Source organism: Rhinolophus sinicus, linkage group LG17 (genome assembly GCF_036562045.2).
Source record: "Rhinolophus sinicus isolate RSC01 linkage group LG17, ASM3656204v1, whole genome shotgun sequence".
Lineage (NCBI taxonomy): Eukaryota > Metazoa > Chordata > Mammalia > Chiroptera > Rhinolophidae > Rhinolophus > Rhinolophus sinicus.
The window spans coordinates 9,407,190-9,421,973 of NC_133766.1; the positions used below are offsets into that span (position 1 = coordinate 9,407,190).

General features: G+C 35.3%; 1 protein-coding gene across 1 annotated transcript in view; it reads left to right on the forward strand.

Annotated features, from left to right (window-relative positions):
* RALGPS2 (Ral GEF with PH domain and SH3 binding motif 2) overlaps window positions 1-14,784 on the forward strand; it is a 127,738-nt gene that overhangs the window by 56,998 nt on the left and 55,956 nt on the right. The window contains exon 8 of the mRNA XM_074322443.1: window positions 5,345-5,471. Within this exon, the coding sequence (XP_074178544.1) occupies window positions 5,345-5,471 (127 nt within the window). The remainder of the gene's footprint in view (window positions 1-5,344; window positions 5,472-14,784) is intronic.

Below are 14,784 nucleotides of genomic sequence, written 5' to 3' on the forward strand. Positions count from 1 at the left end.
TTTCTGCTTTTTAGGAAATCATTTTTATAAAATCTCCTTAAGCATCTTTAACAATACTCGTATAGCATTTCATGTTTACTGATGAGAAAATGTAAATGCAGAAAAATTACATTTAATCATGTAAAGATTATGCTTTTGGAAAGTTTGAGGAAGATCTAAATTTAAACTGTAAATTTGTAAAAAAAAAAAAATATGTATATATACTGATATAGATTTCCGTTCTTTTTTAGTCCGTGAACTCTTGGGATTTTCCCTTAGGAATAATGGAAAGGCTGATAGTTTAACATGGAGTTACGCAGTGTTGCTGCACACTCTGATATTATTTTAATTGTATTTGGTTCTATTACTTTAATAAGGTCAGGGTGTCAATTCTTGACTTCTGCAAATTTGTGTATTTTCATATTTGGGTGACGTGATACTGGCCTCAAGGGTATTTTTCATAAGTAAAATTTTATATTTAATTAAATTTCTTCATATTTAATACTGTTCTTTAATGTTAAAGAAGAAAGATTTTCTTTATCACATTTTGTGCAAAGGATTAGTGTGTTTCTAGGGTCCTGTGATAAAGACATGGCTAACTGTAAAAAGCTTCTTTATTACTAAAATATAACTGTTTTTAATTATCCTAGTGTTTTCACTTTTCCTAGTATCTGAAGAGACAGATGTTTCTCATGAAAACCAGGGTAGAGTTCTATATTGGAAAAAGTTTCTATATTGGAAGAACTTAAATCCTCTTTATATTTTATTTGTATTTTAGAAACACCTGGGTAAAGGATTTCCCTGCCTTAAAATTTATTTTTCATAATGATGGCCTTATTCTCTTCTCTTAAAATTTGAATTTCATGAGGAAATGGAAATGATTATAAATACATAGTTATGAATTCCATCTTTGAAGTTTTAGGGAAAAGAAGTATACTTTGATTTATATTGTGGTTTAAAAATGAGATATACTTCCCTCAAGTTAATTTTTATTTTCCTTGAAAATATTTGTATTGTCTCCCTCATGTATTTACATGGAAAATACTTTTTTTATTTAGTAACGGCTCCATTAATCTGAATAAAATTTTTGGTGTTTATATTAAATTTTAAAATATTCCATACTGTGCCAGGCACTAATAGCTTGACAAACAACAGTGCATGATATAGACAAAGTCTCGTTTTTATAGAGCTAACATTCTACTGGGAAAAGATAAACTGTAAATAAATAAATGCTATATCATAAATAGTGATGAATGCCCTGAAGAAAAATAAAGCAGGGTAAATGGGATAGATGGGAAAGCAGGGAGCTATTTCATACAGTATGGGGTAAGAGCGTCTCTGATAAGTGGCAGTTGGGTAGAGAGCTGGAGGAACTGAGAGAACCATTCGTGTGGATATCTGAGAGAATTCCACGCAGAGGTAAAAGCCAGTACAAAGGCCCTAATAACGTTCAAAGCTTGTAGGCTGGTCAGTGTTGACAGTTGAACAAGCTCGGGAGTGGTTGATGGTAGGAGATGAGTCCAGAGAGGTGGCATCCAGTCAGATAATGCAGATGCTCGTTAGTGATGTTCAGGGAGATACAGAGAAAGGAGTGTGGGGGGAGTTCTGTTTTACACATCTTACGTCGCAGTTGGCTGATAAATATTCATGTGGACCTATAAGGTTAGCGTTAGGTATACAAATTTAAGAGAGCGAATGGAGCAGAGGTATATTTTGTGATCCTCTCCTTAAAACATGAAGGTGAATGGGATCACCTGAGGCGTGGTACAGATGAAAAACCCGAGAACCGTCCAAGATTTAGATACTGGAAAAAATGAGGAATCAACAAAGGAAATAGCATGGGTGGGAAAAGTTTTCCACAGTTGGGGAAAGAGAGTACTTCAAGAAAGAGTGATCACCTGTGTCCAGTGCTAAGTTGAATAAGGTGAGAACTTTAAAACGACCATTGGATCTGGAGGTTGGAGAGGTTTGGTGACCTTGGGAAGGGTGATGTCAGTGCAGTGGTGGGGTGAAATCCTGGTTGGAATTGAGAGAATGGTGGAGATAAAATGGGTCAGCAAATATGGAGAATATTTTTGCAGAATTTCGCTATAAAGGGTTAGGGTGAGGTGCTGCAGAGAAATCTGGCAGTAGCTAGAGAGGAATGTGAGACCAAAGATTTGTGGCATTTTGTTTTGTTTTTGGAGATGAGCTCCATGACAGTGTGTGTATGCTGGTGGCAGTGATCTAATAGATGGAAAAAATGGTAAGAGAACGAGGGGTTACTCCTGTGATACCCTCAGTTAGGCAAGAAGGAATTCCACCCAGTGGAGCAGGAACAGTTGAGAATTTTAACAGGAGAGAAGAGGGTGCATTTGGTTCCAGGCGCAGCTAAGTTGGTAGACTTGGTGGTGGTATTCATTAGAAGTTCTGGTGCTTTGTCTCTTAAGACATAAGAAGCAAGCTCATTAGTTGAGAGTGTTGGGGGCGAGGGCAGGAGGTTTGAACAAAGAGGAAAGAAAGCGTGAAAGTCGTGTAGGAGAGTGTGAGAGTGAATTAACTGGAGAAGCATAGTGGGTTTGGTAGGCCTCATGAAGGATCCACTTGAGATTTTTGGTCATGAATTTAAAGTGAAACTGAGCAACAAAGTTACGTGTCCTCCATCCAGGTTCAGGCGCTGGGTCTTAACCTGGAGTAGTGCTGAGAATTGCATTTAACCGGAGTTGGAATTTTTTAGGCTTGTTTGTACCACAGAGGGCTCAAGGATAGCACAAGAGATAAAGTGCGTGAATGTAAACGTTGTTTTAGGATAGATAAGGAATCTAACCCACGTAAAAGGAGAGGTGATGAACAGTGTGAAAAGGTAGTATAGTAATTGGATTTGAAACAATATTCATGTAGAAAGAGCACATAGGTAAATGTGTGTTGTTGGTGTGTACTATAGTTCTTAGGTAAGGTAGATGTGTGTGTATTCGTTATAAAATTTAAAAATAAATCAGTTTAGGGGCAGCTGGATGGCTCAGTTGGTTAGAGCACGAGCTCGCAACAACAAGGTTGCCAGTTCAATTCCCACATGGGATGGTGGGCTGCGCCCCCTGCAACTAAGATTGAAAATGGCGACTGGACTTGGAGCTGAGCTGCGCCCTCCACAACTAGATTGAAGGATGACTTGGAGCTGATGAGCCCTGGAAAAAATACACTTCCCCAATATTCCCCAATAAAGATTAATTTAAATAAAAATAAAAATATCGATTTAGCAAGAAAGTCACATCAGGCACTAATGATAATTGAGTGTCATGAACAAAGGGTTATAATTAGTCTATATCCAGGGTACAATATGAATGAATAATTTATTTGTGCAAATGCACATATTTATACATATCGTATGGGGGTGCCAGTCAAAGTGATGGGGAGTGATCTGGGAATCTTGTATTTCTTACATTGACTCACCTGGACAGGGATTCATCCAAATTTTCCCAAAGCAGATTGTTATGGGAAGGTGGTGTGGTGATCTGGCTAGGAACGTTTGGAGTTCCCACATTCACACACCAATGAAATCGTGAAGAGCTTTGCCCCCACGTGTTGTGCTCTCGACCAGAGGAAAGCATGGCGCCTGAAACGTGGCGTTAGAACCTTGTGAAGTATTGTTTTTCTCCTTTTTGGAGGGAGGAATATAGTGAAGTGGCATTATGGGGACAACATAGGAACATCAGAAAAAGATTTGAAAAGGAGGAAAAGAAAATCAAGACTTCTTAGTTATGGCTTGGTACATAAGCTGTGGATGAGTTTCTGAGCTATCACTAGGAAATTCCTATTTTAATTTAACATCTACTTAATTCTTTTATCCATATTCTTCCTCTAAATAGTTTTCTGGAAACAAGCCTCTGCTACCCTACCCCAGATTGAATTTTTTGATCTGGTTATTAATTTGTGAAAATTTCAAAATACGTTATTTTTATTGTTTTAGACCATGGAGCTCTTTACCACAGTTTTGTGTTTCAACTGTGGCAAGACGGGTTATGAGTTCCAAGTAATTTGTTTCTCCTGATATTGAATCAAAGTTTTTGACTTAGATTCAATATCAGGAGAAAAGGACTTGGTTACTGTTATCCCTTAGGAAAAAAAGACTTGGTTACTGTTATCCCTTCTGTGTTTTAGGAAAAAAAGACTTGGTTACTGTTATCCCTTCTGTGTCATATCACTGTGTTTTACATATCCAGATGCTGTATTGTGGGAGAGAGAAAGGGATGGTTGGATGTACAGGTAGCGTCAGGGAGTTGCACCTGATCTTGAAAACGCTAATCGAGTGTGTTCAAACTGGGCCATGGAAAAGATTGTGAAACCACTGTTTGAGATCATGGAATGTCTACCTAAAACATTAAATAAAGCAAAAGACTCTTTGAAATCTTGTGTTTTAAAGAGGGAGGGATACTAGTCAAGACATTTTTTGGGTAGAGATTATCTGAAGCTATTCTGTGTTGTTGGAGCCTATGGAAAATAGATTCCAACATCAATCCCAATTCTACTACTTGTAACAGTAAAAAGAGGAGTGGGTTAGGTGTGTGAATACTCTTTACCTACATCTTTGTGAGTGGGGGACTGAGACTGTTAGTATGTTCTGTTTCTTGCTAACCCTGTGATCACCTTTGAATCTCAGTCTCCTTATCTCTAAAGTAACCCGCAGACTTTTCTGTTAACCTCATAGGAGAATAGATGAGAATTTTATAGGTGGGTATGGTTTGCATGCTATAAAATAACACTAATCTTTTATGACATAAATAATTAGCACATCATAATGAAGTAATAGCTTCATATGTTAAAGAAAAAAAAATTTTCACATTCTTTGGAATACTTAACAGAATGTTTTCTGAAACTTTTAGTTAATATTTGGGTGACTGACCTTGCTTTTCTTTTATTCCCCTTGATTATCTCCATGTTTTTCAAAGAGCACTCACAACAAATCTACCCTCAAGCTTCTTAAAACATCCGTTGATTCTTCAAAGGGATCAAAATTTAAATGTCAAAAATCCAAAAATGTAAATCAGTTTACAAATATTATAGCCATGGTTAGATTTGTCAAGAAAAATTTGTCAACAAGAATTGCTTAACTGTTTAAAATAGTAAATGAGAAATAATGTATTATAATTTACTAAGTAACTTAATGATTTTATGTACACATAAACAATATTATATGTTATAGTTAATAGATTTGGGTTTATTGTCATAATAGACATGTCTAATTTGGTAATTTATACATTACCAAAATATAATTAAAGAAGGTATAACTTCAAAACTAAATTCAAATTTACAGTAAATACAACTTCAAGTCTTCGCTGTAATAAAGTTGGATTTGGAAATAACTTAGACTTTTCTGTTTGTTTTTTAGTTATTAAGTCGAAAAGACAAGACAACCTTTGAAAAATTAGAATACGTAATGAGTAAAGAAGATAACTACAAAAGGCTCCGAGACTATATCAGTAGCTTAAAGATGACCCCTTGCATTCCTTACTTAGGTGAGTGATGTCACTGTTCATTATGCTCATTGTTTCTCCGCCTTCATCAGTAGCCTATGCAGAATTCTGGATATTTTATAAGTGTATGTGTCCTTCAAAGAAATTACTGCGATTGTGAAGCTGAAAATATTGACTAAAGGACTATGTTACCTTATTACCTGGAATGTATTTTTATATTAAATTAGCCTTTGCCCTTAAGGTTTTTTCATAGACTATCTTTTTTTTTTTTAGAGATGGACCATATGATAAAAGAATACACTGGAGCTATTTTAGTAAGGTTTTTAAAGACTGAAACTGGAGTTTGCAATGAAGTTTAATGCTGTAAAATTATTTAACATTAGCTAAAGAAATTTATCAAGAGATTTATTAAATTTATTTTTAACATCATGAGTTCATAGTTGGCAGATATTTAGGGTGAATTATGATAAGTCGTCTCAATGAATATTGGTGGTGTTGTCTTCCTGGGTGAAATGAGTTATTTAACTGGAAATTTAGCTTAGTGCTGAAACAAATTTGTATTTCATGTATCATTTAACTAAGGATTTAGCTCTTTACTGTATACTTTACAGTGTTTATAAATTCCAAGAATTGTTTAAGCTAGCATTGTAAGATTATTTTCAACAAAATATAATGTTTTGTTAGGTGTTTGAAAGAAAACAAGTCTCGAACTGTCCCTTTTAAAATGTGTATGTAAATTTAAATATAGAAAATACTCTATATGATAGATACGCAGCATAAATTAACATAAATTGGTTTGATCCTGTGTAGAGAGTAATCAAATGATAGTTATTTTTTTTCTAGTATTCCTTTTTTTCCCGTCTCTACTCTGTCTTTTATATATCTACCCGTAATGGATTTTACGGCAGCTACTTTAGAAAGTAATTGAAAACCCTGCAATTTGTTTAGGAGATGCACAGTGTCATCTTTGAAGTCTATACAGTACCAGTGACTTAGAAGACAACTTAGGGACTGGGCAGTTGACACACTGTACTCGGCTGCTCTAGAGCATCGGCCTTAGTTTGTCAGGGAAGAGTGAAGCTCATGAGAACATTGTGGAAACCTAGGATTCCAGTGGGCACAGGGCATGCGCACCCGTGTTGAAGGCAGTGTAGATAATGGCCACCACGTGCCAGAATGTTGTGTCCTGTCGCTTTGGTAAACAGTTCAGGGCCATAGAAGGCAGGACTGCCTCAAGGGGCTCTAAGCTGAGTGAGGACAGACATTCTGCATGTACCCCACTTGACAGTAGCCTTGGCTGTGCCCATTTTTGAAAATGTAGTTTGGGGGAAAGGAGGAATAGAAGATTTAAAGAATATCTTCAATATCTTCATGCTTCATAAGAACATAAATTTTTTATAGTGTAAAAAACATTAGATTGAAAATTGGCAACCCTCAATTCCAAAATGGCTCCATCATACTAACTTTTCAAGTCATAGAATCGTCTTCTTTGATCCTTGTTCTCTCTACCTAGAAACGGCGCGCACAGGATCAGAATCATGTTCTTCTTAAGGCTGGAGGGGCCACAGTGATCTCTCCTAATTCACTTAGTTTACAGTTCAGAAATCCGAGCTCCAGAAGGTGGGACACCTGGCCCAGAGTCCTAAGATTACCTCATTCTTGACACATTCTCAGTCTGAAGTCTTGATCTAGCATCTTTCCAGTTACCCCTGCTGAGCTCTCATTCTAAAATTTACTGATCCTATGATTGTCTTTTTTCTCATTGAAATGTTTTTCTCAAATTCCATAATTTATATCTTTTAAAAAAGAAAGTGAAGATTATTTTCTGTTGAAAATAAGAAAATGGCAAAATAATATAAATCCTTGTGCTGTGATGTCTAGTGGAGACTTCAGGGTTTGAAGTTGTGTGTGTGTTGTGCACGTAAGTGCACTCTTACAGGCACACAGAGAGAGAAGCAGAGGAAAGCACGAGCGTGGATGGACTTTTGTGGAACCTGGAAACATTTTCTATTAAAGAGCATACCTGTTTTCTCCCAGTCCTGGCACCTGAAACAAACACCGTAATTATTTCTGTGGGTTAAAGCAAACAACACATATATTGAGGTGCAGAAATGAATTTGAAGAAAATACTAAAACGGTTATCTTTCCTGTATCTTTAGTTTGGTCTCCATTGATTCCTTCTTTTTCCAGTTTTCTTTTGTATATCTCATGACCCAGAATCTTTCTTCTTATTATCACCATGTAGTCTAGTTCAGTTTATACCTAAGCTAATAAAAAAGTACCCAGTTCCTCCTTTCTCCTTTGTTTTGCTGTTTTCTTTTACTCAGCTTGCTGTTATCTCCCTCTTCACTTGTAAAAATTTTCCCAATAAGGTCACCACTGACTTCCTAGTTAAAACATTTATAAATATTTCTCAAGCCTCATCTTATTTATTTATTTACTTTTTTAGTTAACAGTTGACATTCAATGTTATGTTGTATGAGTTTCAGGTGTACAGCATAGTATTTAAACATGTGTATAGTATATGCAGTGATCCCCCCGGCACCGTACATACTTGTTGCACCATTATTGATTGACTGTGTTCTTTATGCTGTACTTCACATCTCCGTGACTATTTTGTGACTCCCAATTTGTACTTCTTAATCTCTTCACCTTTTTCACCCAGCTCCCCAACCCCCCATCCCATCCGGCAACCATCAGTTCTCTGTATCTATGAGTCTGTTTCTGTTTTGTTTGTTTATTTTGTTCTTTAGATTCTACATATACGTAAGATAATATGGTATTTGCCTTTTTCAGTCCGACTTATTTCACTTAGTATAATACCCTGTAGGTCTGTCTATGTTGTCGCAGATGATAAGATCTCATTCTTTTTTATGGCTGAGTAATATTTCATTGTGTATACGTACCACCTCTTCTTTATCTAGTCATCTATTGACAGGCACTTGAGTTGCTTCTATAGCTTGGCTATTGTAAATAGTGCTGCAGTGAACATAAGGATGCATATATCTTTTCGAATTAGTGTTTTGGATTTCTTCAGGTAAATACCCACAAGTGGAATTGCTGGGTCATAAGGTAGTTCTATTTTTAATCTTTTGAGGAACCTACAAAGTGTTTTCCATAGTGGCTGCACCAGTTTGCAATCCCACCAACAGTGCAAGAGGGCTCCCTTTTCTCCACGTCCTCACCAATGCTGCTCAAGCCTCATCTTAAATTGTGAGTTTGATACTGCTTATTTCTGCTTCTTGAATTTCTCCACCAGTCTCTCTTCTACATTTCTAACTTTTGTTTTATTGGCTCTTCTTTCTCTGCCTTTCTCTGAAATCTGTTCTTCTCAAGGTCTCAGTCCACTTTTTTTTGTAGTCTTTAATTTGGCTGGTCTCATTCAGACTTTTTCCATATATCACCTAATGACTCCCAAATCTGGACTAGGCCTGTGTGTCCAGCTCTCTGTGTAATTCCTGGGAACTAGTAATATTTTACTTACTCACATACTAATTGCATGAGATCTCTGTAGGTAACTAGTTCAACATGTCCAAAAGTAAATTCATCATCTTCCCCTTCCTCAGAACCTGATCCCCATCTTGTCTCCTCCATCCCAGCTCAGTCTACCAGTGATGACAGTGTGGTATTGTCTACACTAGTCACCTGGGGTTTTTACTGGATTTCTTCTTCTCATCAACTTCTTGTATTTGTTGAAATGAGATGCATGTTTCTGAGGGTTATGCAAGAATTAGAAACCAAAGGGGGGAAAATAACAAAGAACTTAAGTTGAATTAGAGAAGATACACTTTAACATCTACATAATTTTGCATATTGGTAGTCTTCGTATAATTATCCCCACACTAGTTTGTGAAGCAGCTGAGATTGTGATATGATTGTAGAATATTTGGCATAAACATTTGGTAGACTTGGGAAAGGAAAATGAAACATTCGTCAGATATAAGCTATTGTGACTCAGTTTGTAGTGACAGTTTTATTCTGTTTTGTAGCAAACCTTCAGATTAAATGTATTTCATCTATCAAAAGATACATGCTTTTCTTAAGAAAATGTGAAGCATTTTCAATTTACACAATTTTTTTACTACTTGATTTATTTACATCATAGATAGCTGGTTTGTTTTTCCATTCCTGATTTTCAATATTAAAGTGTTTTGAAGAATGAAGATGTAACAGTAGTTTATATCCTGTTAATATTTACTTTGTTCAGATTTTGTTCTAATTTAAAATGAATAGTATCGTGGTTTTTAAATTTAACTTACCTTAATTTCAGAATTCTTTACCACTCCTAAGAAACTAGGCCTAGTGCAGTTGCCAAAAATGTCAGCATTTACATGATGCTGCTGTACATTTGATAGCACAGAACTTGCCCTGAAGACATTTGAAAAATAATACTCATTAGTAAATTGGCACCTTCTATTTAACCATCTTTCTTCAAGCATAGAGAATTTGCATAATGAATACTACCCGTTATGCATTATGTCTGCAAAGGTTCTTATGGAAAGAATATGTCAACCAGAAGAATCTATAGTGCCTAGAGACATGGTAAAGGCTGTTTCTTCACATGAGAAATCTGATCCAAAATAATGTTATTTTTACCCCCTACAAATTATAATCAAAAGCAACCGTTCTTTGTGAAGCTTAAAAAAGAAGATGGGTGTTTATATGCTGACAAAACTTATTTTGATCCTGCCAGATTTATCTGTAACTCAATGTGGATTAAATTTTAAGAACTAGAAAATGTTTTCTTGGCTTTCAACACATCATCCCTTGAAAAATTCTCTCTTCTGTTGATTCTCATTCAAGGTAAAAATTAGTCAGCCTAGATAGACAATATAGTGAAAAATTTTTAGAATAAGGATACAGTTTTTCTGGTGAGGAATAGTTTGGCAAATATCAAGGAAAAAATAGTTTTTTATGAGAATTATTGCTTTAAATCTGAAAATCATTAACAGCCCTCATTTGTTCTTGTCATTGGAGAACAATCTTAAGGGGCTTATTGAAGAATTTTGGCATAGGAAATAGGACATTGTGCAAAATAATTTAGTTGCATAAAATATATTCTTTCATGTGCACTTTCTAGCCTCGTTTCTAAGTACTCATGTAATTTTGGGACTATGCAGTAGCTCAACCAGTTTAGGATGTTTTCTGGGAGAGCGCATATTTTTGAAACTATAGAAATAAGTGAATTGTTGCAGTTCTTTATGTTGCTTTCTATTAAATAGAAGCAGAGAAGTTCTTGCACTCTCCTGCTTTCTCTAGGGCATGAATACATTGTTTTGATGTATCTAGTTATGACTCCTCACTCTTGTAGGAAGAGCTCCCACACACACTTAATTTTCAATTTAATATGTTAGATTTTCATAATAGACCTTTTTTTGACAAAAGAAAAGCTGTCCTTATAATTTCTGTAATATAGTGAATCCCCCATTCTCTGAATCCCCCACTCCCCTTTTCAGAGAATCCCCCATTCTCTGAAAAGCACCATCTTATTTTCATTATGATGTTTGCATTCATCTATCTCCCCCTCAGCTGTATGTAAGCCCTTTCTTGTCTTGGTTCAAGGCTTTATTCTTAGTATCTAGCACAGAAGTAAGCACTTAGTAATCTTTGTTAGTTGAATTAATTAATTAACTGATCCCTTTCTGGCTCTTCCCATTGTTCCAGGAACTTTATTTTAAACACATTTATTTGTGAGGTATTTTTGTGTACATCAATTCAACCCATCCCCTTCGGGTGTGTCAGCTGGCTAACCAGTGTTTGCATAGCAGTCTGCTCGGTGCTAGATGTACAGCAGGCAGTGCAATGGACTTTGTTGCTGCTTTGTGGAACTTCATGTCTTCAGTACCAAAGGCTCAGGTTGATATTACTACCTTGTGAATAATCTCTTCCACCTCCTATGCCATGGAAGAGGTACATATCATTGTAGTGTTCTCATCACGGCTAATGAAATGGGGGAAGCACGCCTAAACTTGAGATTTTATCTGATCCTTTTTTTTTTCAGTAGTTTTTACCTATCTTGATCTTTTAGTAGTATACAGTTCTTTAGTTTTACATTAGTTTTAGAAACTTCTAACCTATATACAAAGATTTTAAAAAATAATAGCCTTTTATTCACATTTCTATTCAGATAATTTCAACAAGAATCCAAAGGTTTCTGTAGCTTTATGGGAATTAATGAAATTTTTTTCCCTACCCCTTTGGTAAAATTGTACATGGTTAAATGTATAAAAAGCTCTGACACTGATCTCAAAAATCCCTAATGTTTAGAAAATGTCATTGGCTTTTAATATTTCAAGAGTTTTATTCCATTTTGCTTTCTTTGGTTTGATTTGTAGATAATATACACCATGGATTACTTTCCCTTATTCTCCTCATTAGATTATATGTTATATTCTAAAATAGCAATAAAGCATGTTCAGTCATTTTCTTTTGAATCCTAAGAAAGAGTTCTAACCAAATGGCAGCTAGCCTAGTTTTTTTTCCTTGGCCAAAATGACATCCTCATTTTCCATTACCTCATTTATATCCTTGGTTTTTTTTTACCCTCATTCTTTTTTATGTATTTTAAATTCCTCTAACATTCTTTAATGGTATACGTATTTTCTGAAGTTTATTTTAGATCACTCTAAGACTTGTGGTATAAAAGGTCTGGGGATGGGATCGCATTAATTTCTTTCCCATGTTCCTAGTTTTTCTTTAAAAGCCTATCTCTTTTAAAAATGTATAGTAGCTATATAGATCTGCATTTTAATCATAAACAGAATCAGATTCCCCCAGATCCATCAGCTTTGCCAGTGGTGTTTCCAGCTGTTGATATTTCAATAATTTGTAATATTTTATTAAACCTTAACAGCAGAATAATAATAGAAATATCAATAATTAACATTTATGTAACACTTAATACTATATGCCCGGCACTGTGTACTTTATATAAGAATTATCTAATTCTTAGCAATTTTATTAAGTGATTACTTATTTTATAAGTGAAGAAACTGAGACGAGGAAGGTTAAACTGACTTGCTATAAACATATGCATTGTAACTGTTTCAATTATAATTCAGAAACATTATGTATTTACATTAATATTTTGGGAATCTGTGTTTAGATTGCAATTTTGAATTTATTCTTCATTCTTCCTATACTTATCTATAGAATTACTACTTAATAACTATTAACCCCTCTGATAAAAATTGAAAACTGAGCTTATTTGTAGACGGCTTTTGGGGGGCAGGGAGTCATAGCATTATAAGTGGAATCATTCTTTTCTTACTTAGTTATCTTTCACAGACCCTAAAAATAAAAGAGTAAAACTCGTTAGGGTGTAATAATCTTTAACTTACTATTAAGTATATGAAACTAATATTACAGTAGTACAGATTTACAAGTAATTTAAAACATTTTCACAGTTGCTAAAGTCTTTACAGGCTTATTATATTATCAGCAGTGGAAATCCTAAGAAGAATAATGCTAGAAGAATTAGCAATCTCATACCATGACTCATGAGTCAAGTGAACATTAGATTGAAATTTTGGTCTTTGTACTCTACCAGGCTTGGAGCCCGGGGATAAGTTTATTTGTAGATATCTACTAAATTTCAAGGTGGTGTCTAATATTGTCATTCTCCAAAATCTCAAGTTTTAAAAAGTCTACTTCAGAGACGCCACGTTTCATAGTCATTGATGTCCTGCCATTGAGTCCAGCAGAGTCTACATCATTTGTAACATAAGCTTCATTTCATTTATTAAAAGTAACTGAATATAAAGAATCCTCTTGTAAACCAGCTCCAAGGTTATAGTTCATTCTTATGGAAGGTAAGGCAACCATGGTTTTTATTCCTAGGAAATCTTCAAAGTAGCCAGCTATCAGACCTTTCCTATCACACAGGCGACCTATTTCATCTCTCGCAAGATCCTCATTAGGCTGACATTCCTACTATGGCTAGTCTTAATTTTTCTTTTTCTTTTTTTTATGGTCCAGTGTCTTACCTACCTGCTATGATAGCTGACATACCTCTGTTAGGTTCGCAAATGAAGATCATGGGTCAATGTAATTTTATGTCTGAAAACTTGAATGTTGTTTCTTGTAACACATTTATTGATGACACCTACTATGTGCAAGGCACCATAATAGGTATTACAGCAAGTACATCGATGAGGAATGATAACCTGATAGCTGAAGTCTGCTAGAGCCTTATTTGTGTCAGGTGTATTCTAAGTGTTTTACTGCGTGTATTACCTCATTTGATTTTCACAACCACGTGAACTAGTTACTGTTGTTATCCCTGTTTTATAGATAAGAAAACTGAGGTGAGAGTATATAAATTGCCCAAGGTAACGCAACTAGTAAATGGTAGAGTTGGGCCACAAACCCAAGCAGTTCTGACTTTAGAACCTACACTCAACCATCATGTAATACTGCTTCTTATTCCCTGTTCTTAAGGAACTCACTTTGGCTAAGTTATTCTTAAGCTGTCCAAGAACTCCAGAGCAAAGCAGTGTCAGCTCTGTAAAGGAGGGTGGAATGGGACCAGTGGCCAAGGCAGTTTAGCATTCAGCCCTGTTTTCTAGTTTGTATGTTGTCTTTCATATTATTCTAGTTTTACTAATACTCCTATGAGAATTCTGTAAGACTTATCTTTGATAGAGTTTTGGGTGTTTAAGTGAAATGCTACAGTTCTGTCAATAAATGCCCTAGTAAAGTTTTATTCAGTTAAGATTTCATATGACAATTGGGTGGCTAATTCCTCCCAGAAATCTTATAGCAGATTTTTTGTTGTTTTGTTTTGTTTTGGGGGTGGTGGGAATGGACTGGAAAACCATTTTAAGATGACCCTAGGTGAAACAAAGAATAATGCCACTATCGGGTTTTGATGATCTCTTAGCCTCTCTGACCAGAAGTTTTATTTTGAGATGTGACAGGAAAAGCATTGGTCATGTTGATAGATTTGAGTTGTTCAAATGTCTTCAGTTTTGATTGTATTTTCTTTTCATTTGAGTAAAATTCTCATGAGATTTCTCTAAAATTTTTGAGTTTATAATGGGTTAAGTGAAGGTTAGCTATAAATAAGCAAATGGTTTCAGAAGGTTGGTAATAATGTTGTTAGTTGCAAAAGTGAGTTAAAGACACACACACTATAAAATGGAATTAACAGTTTGGACTAGATAAACCCTTACAGATTCTGCTCTGAAGCTGTTGAGTCGCAGTATTGGGAAAACATCTAAAAGTTCTTTGAAGTTGTTTTAGTCCTATCCATGAGCGTGCAGTAATGCTTATAAAGCTGCCCAAGCTTTCTGCTTGACTAGCATGCGTGGTTTTTTCCAGTTAAGAAGGATCAGTAAGTGAGGGTGGGGGGAGT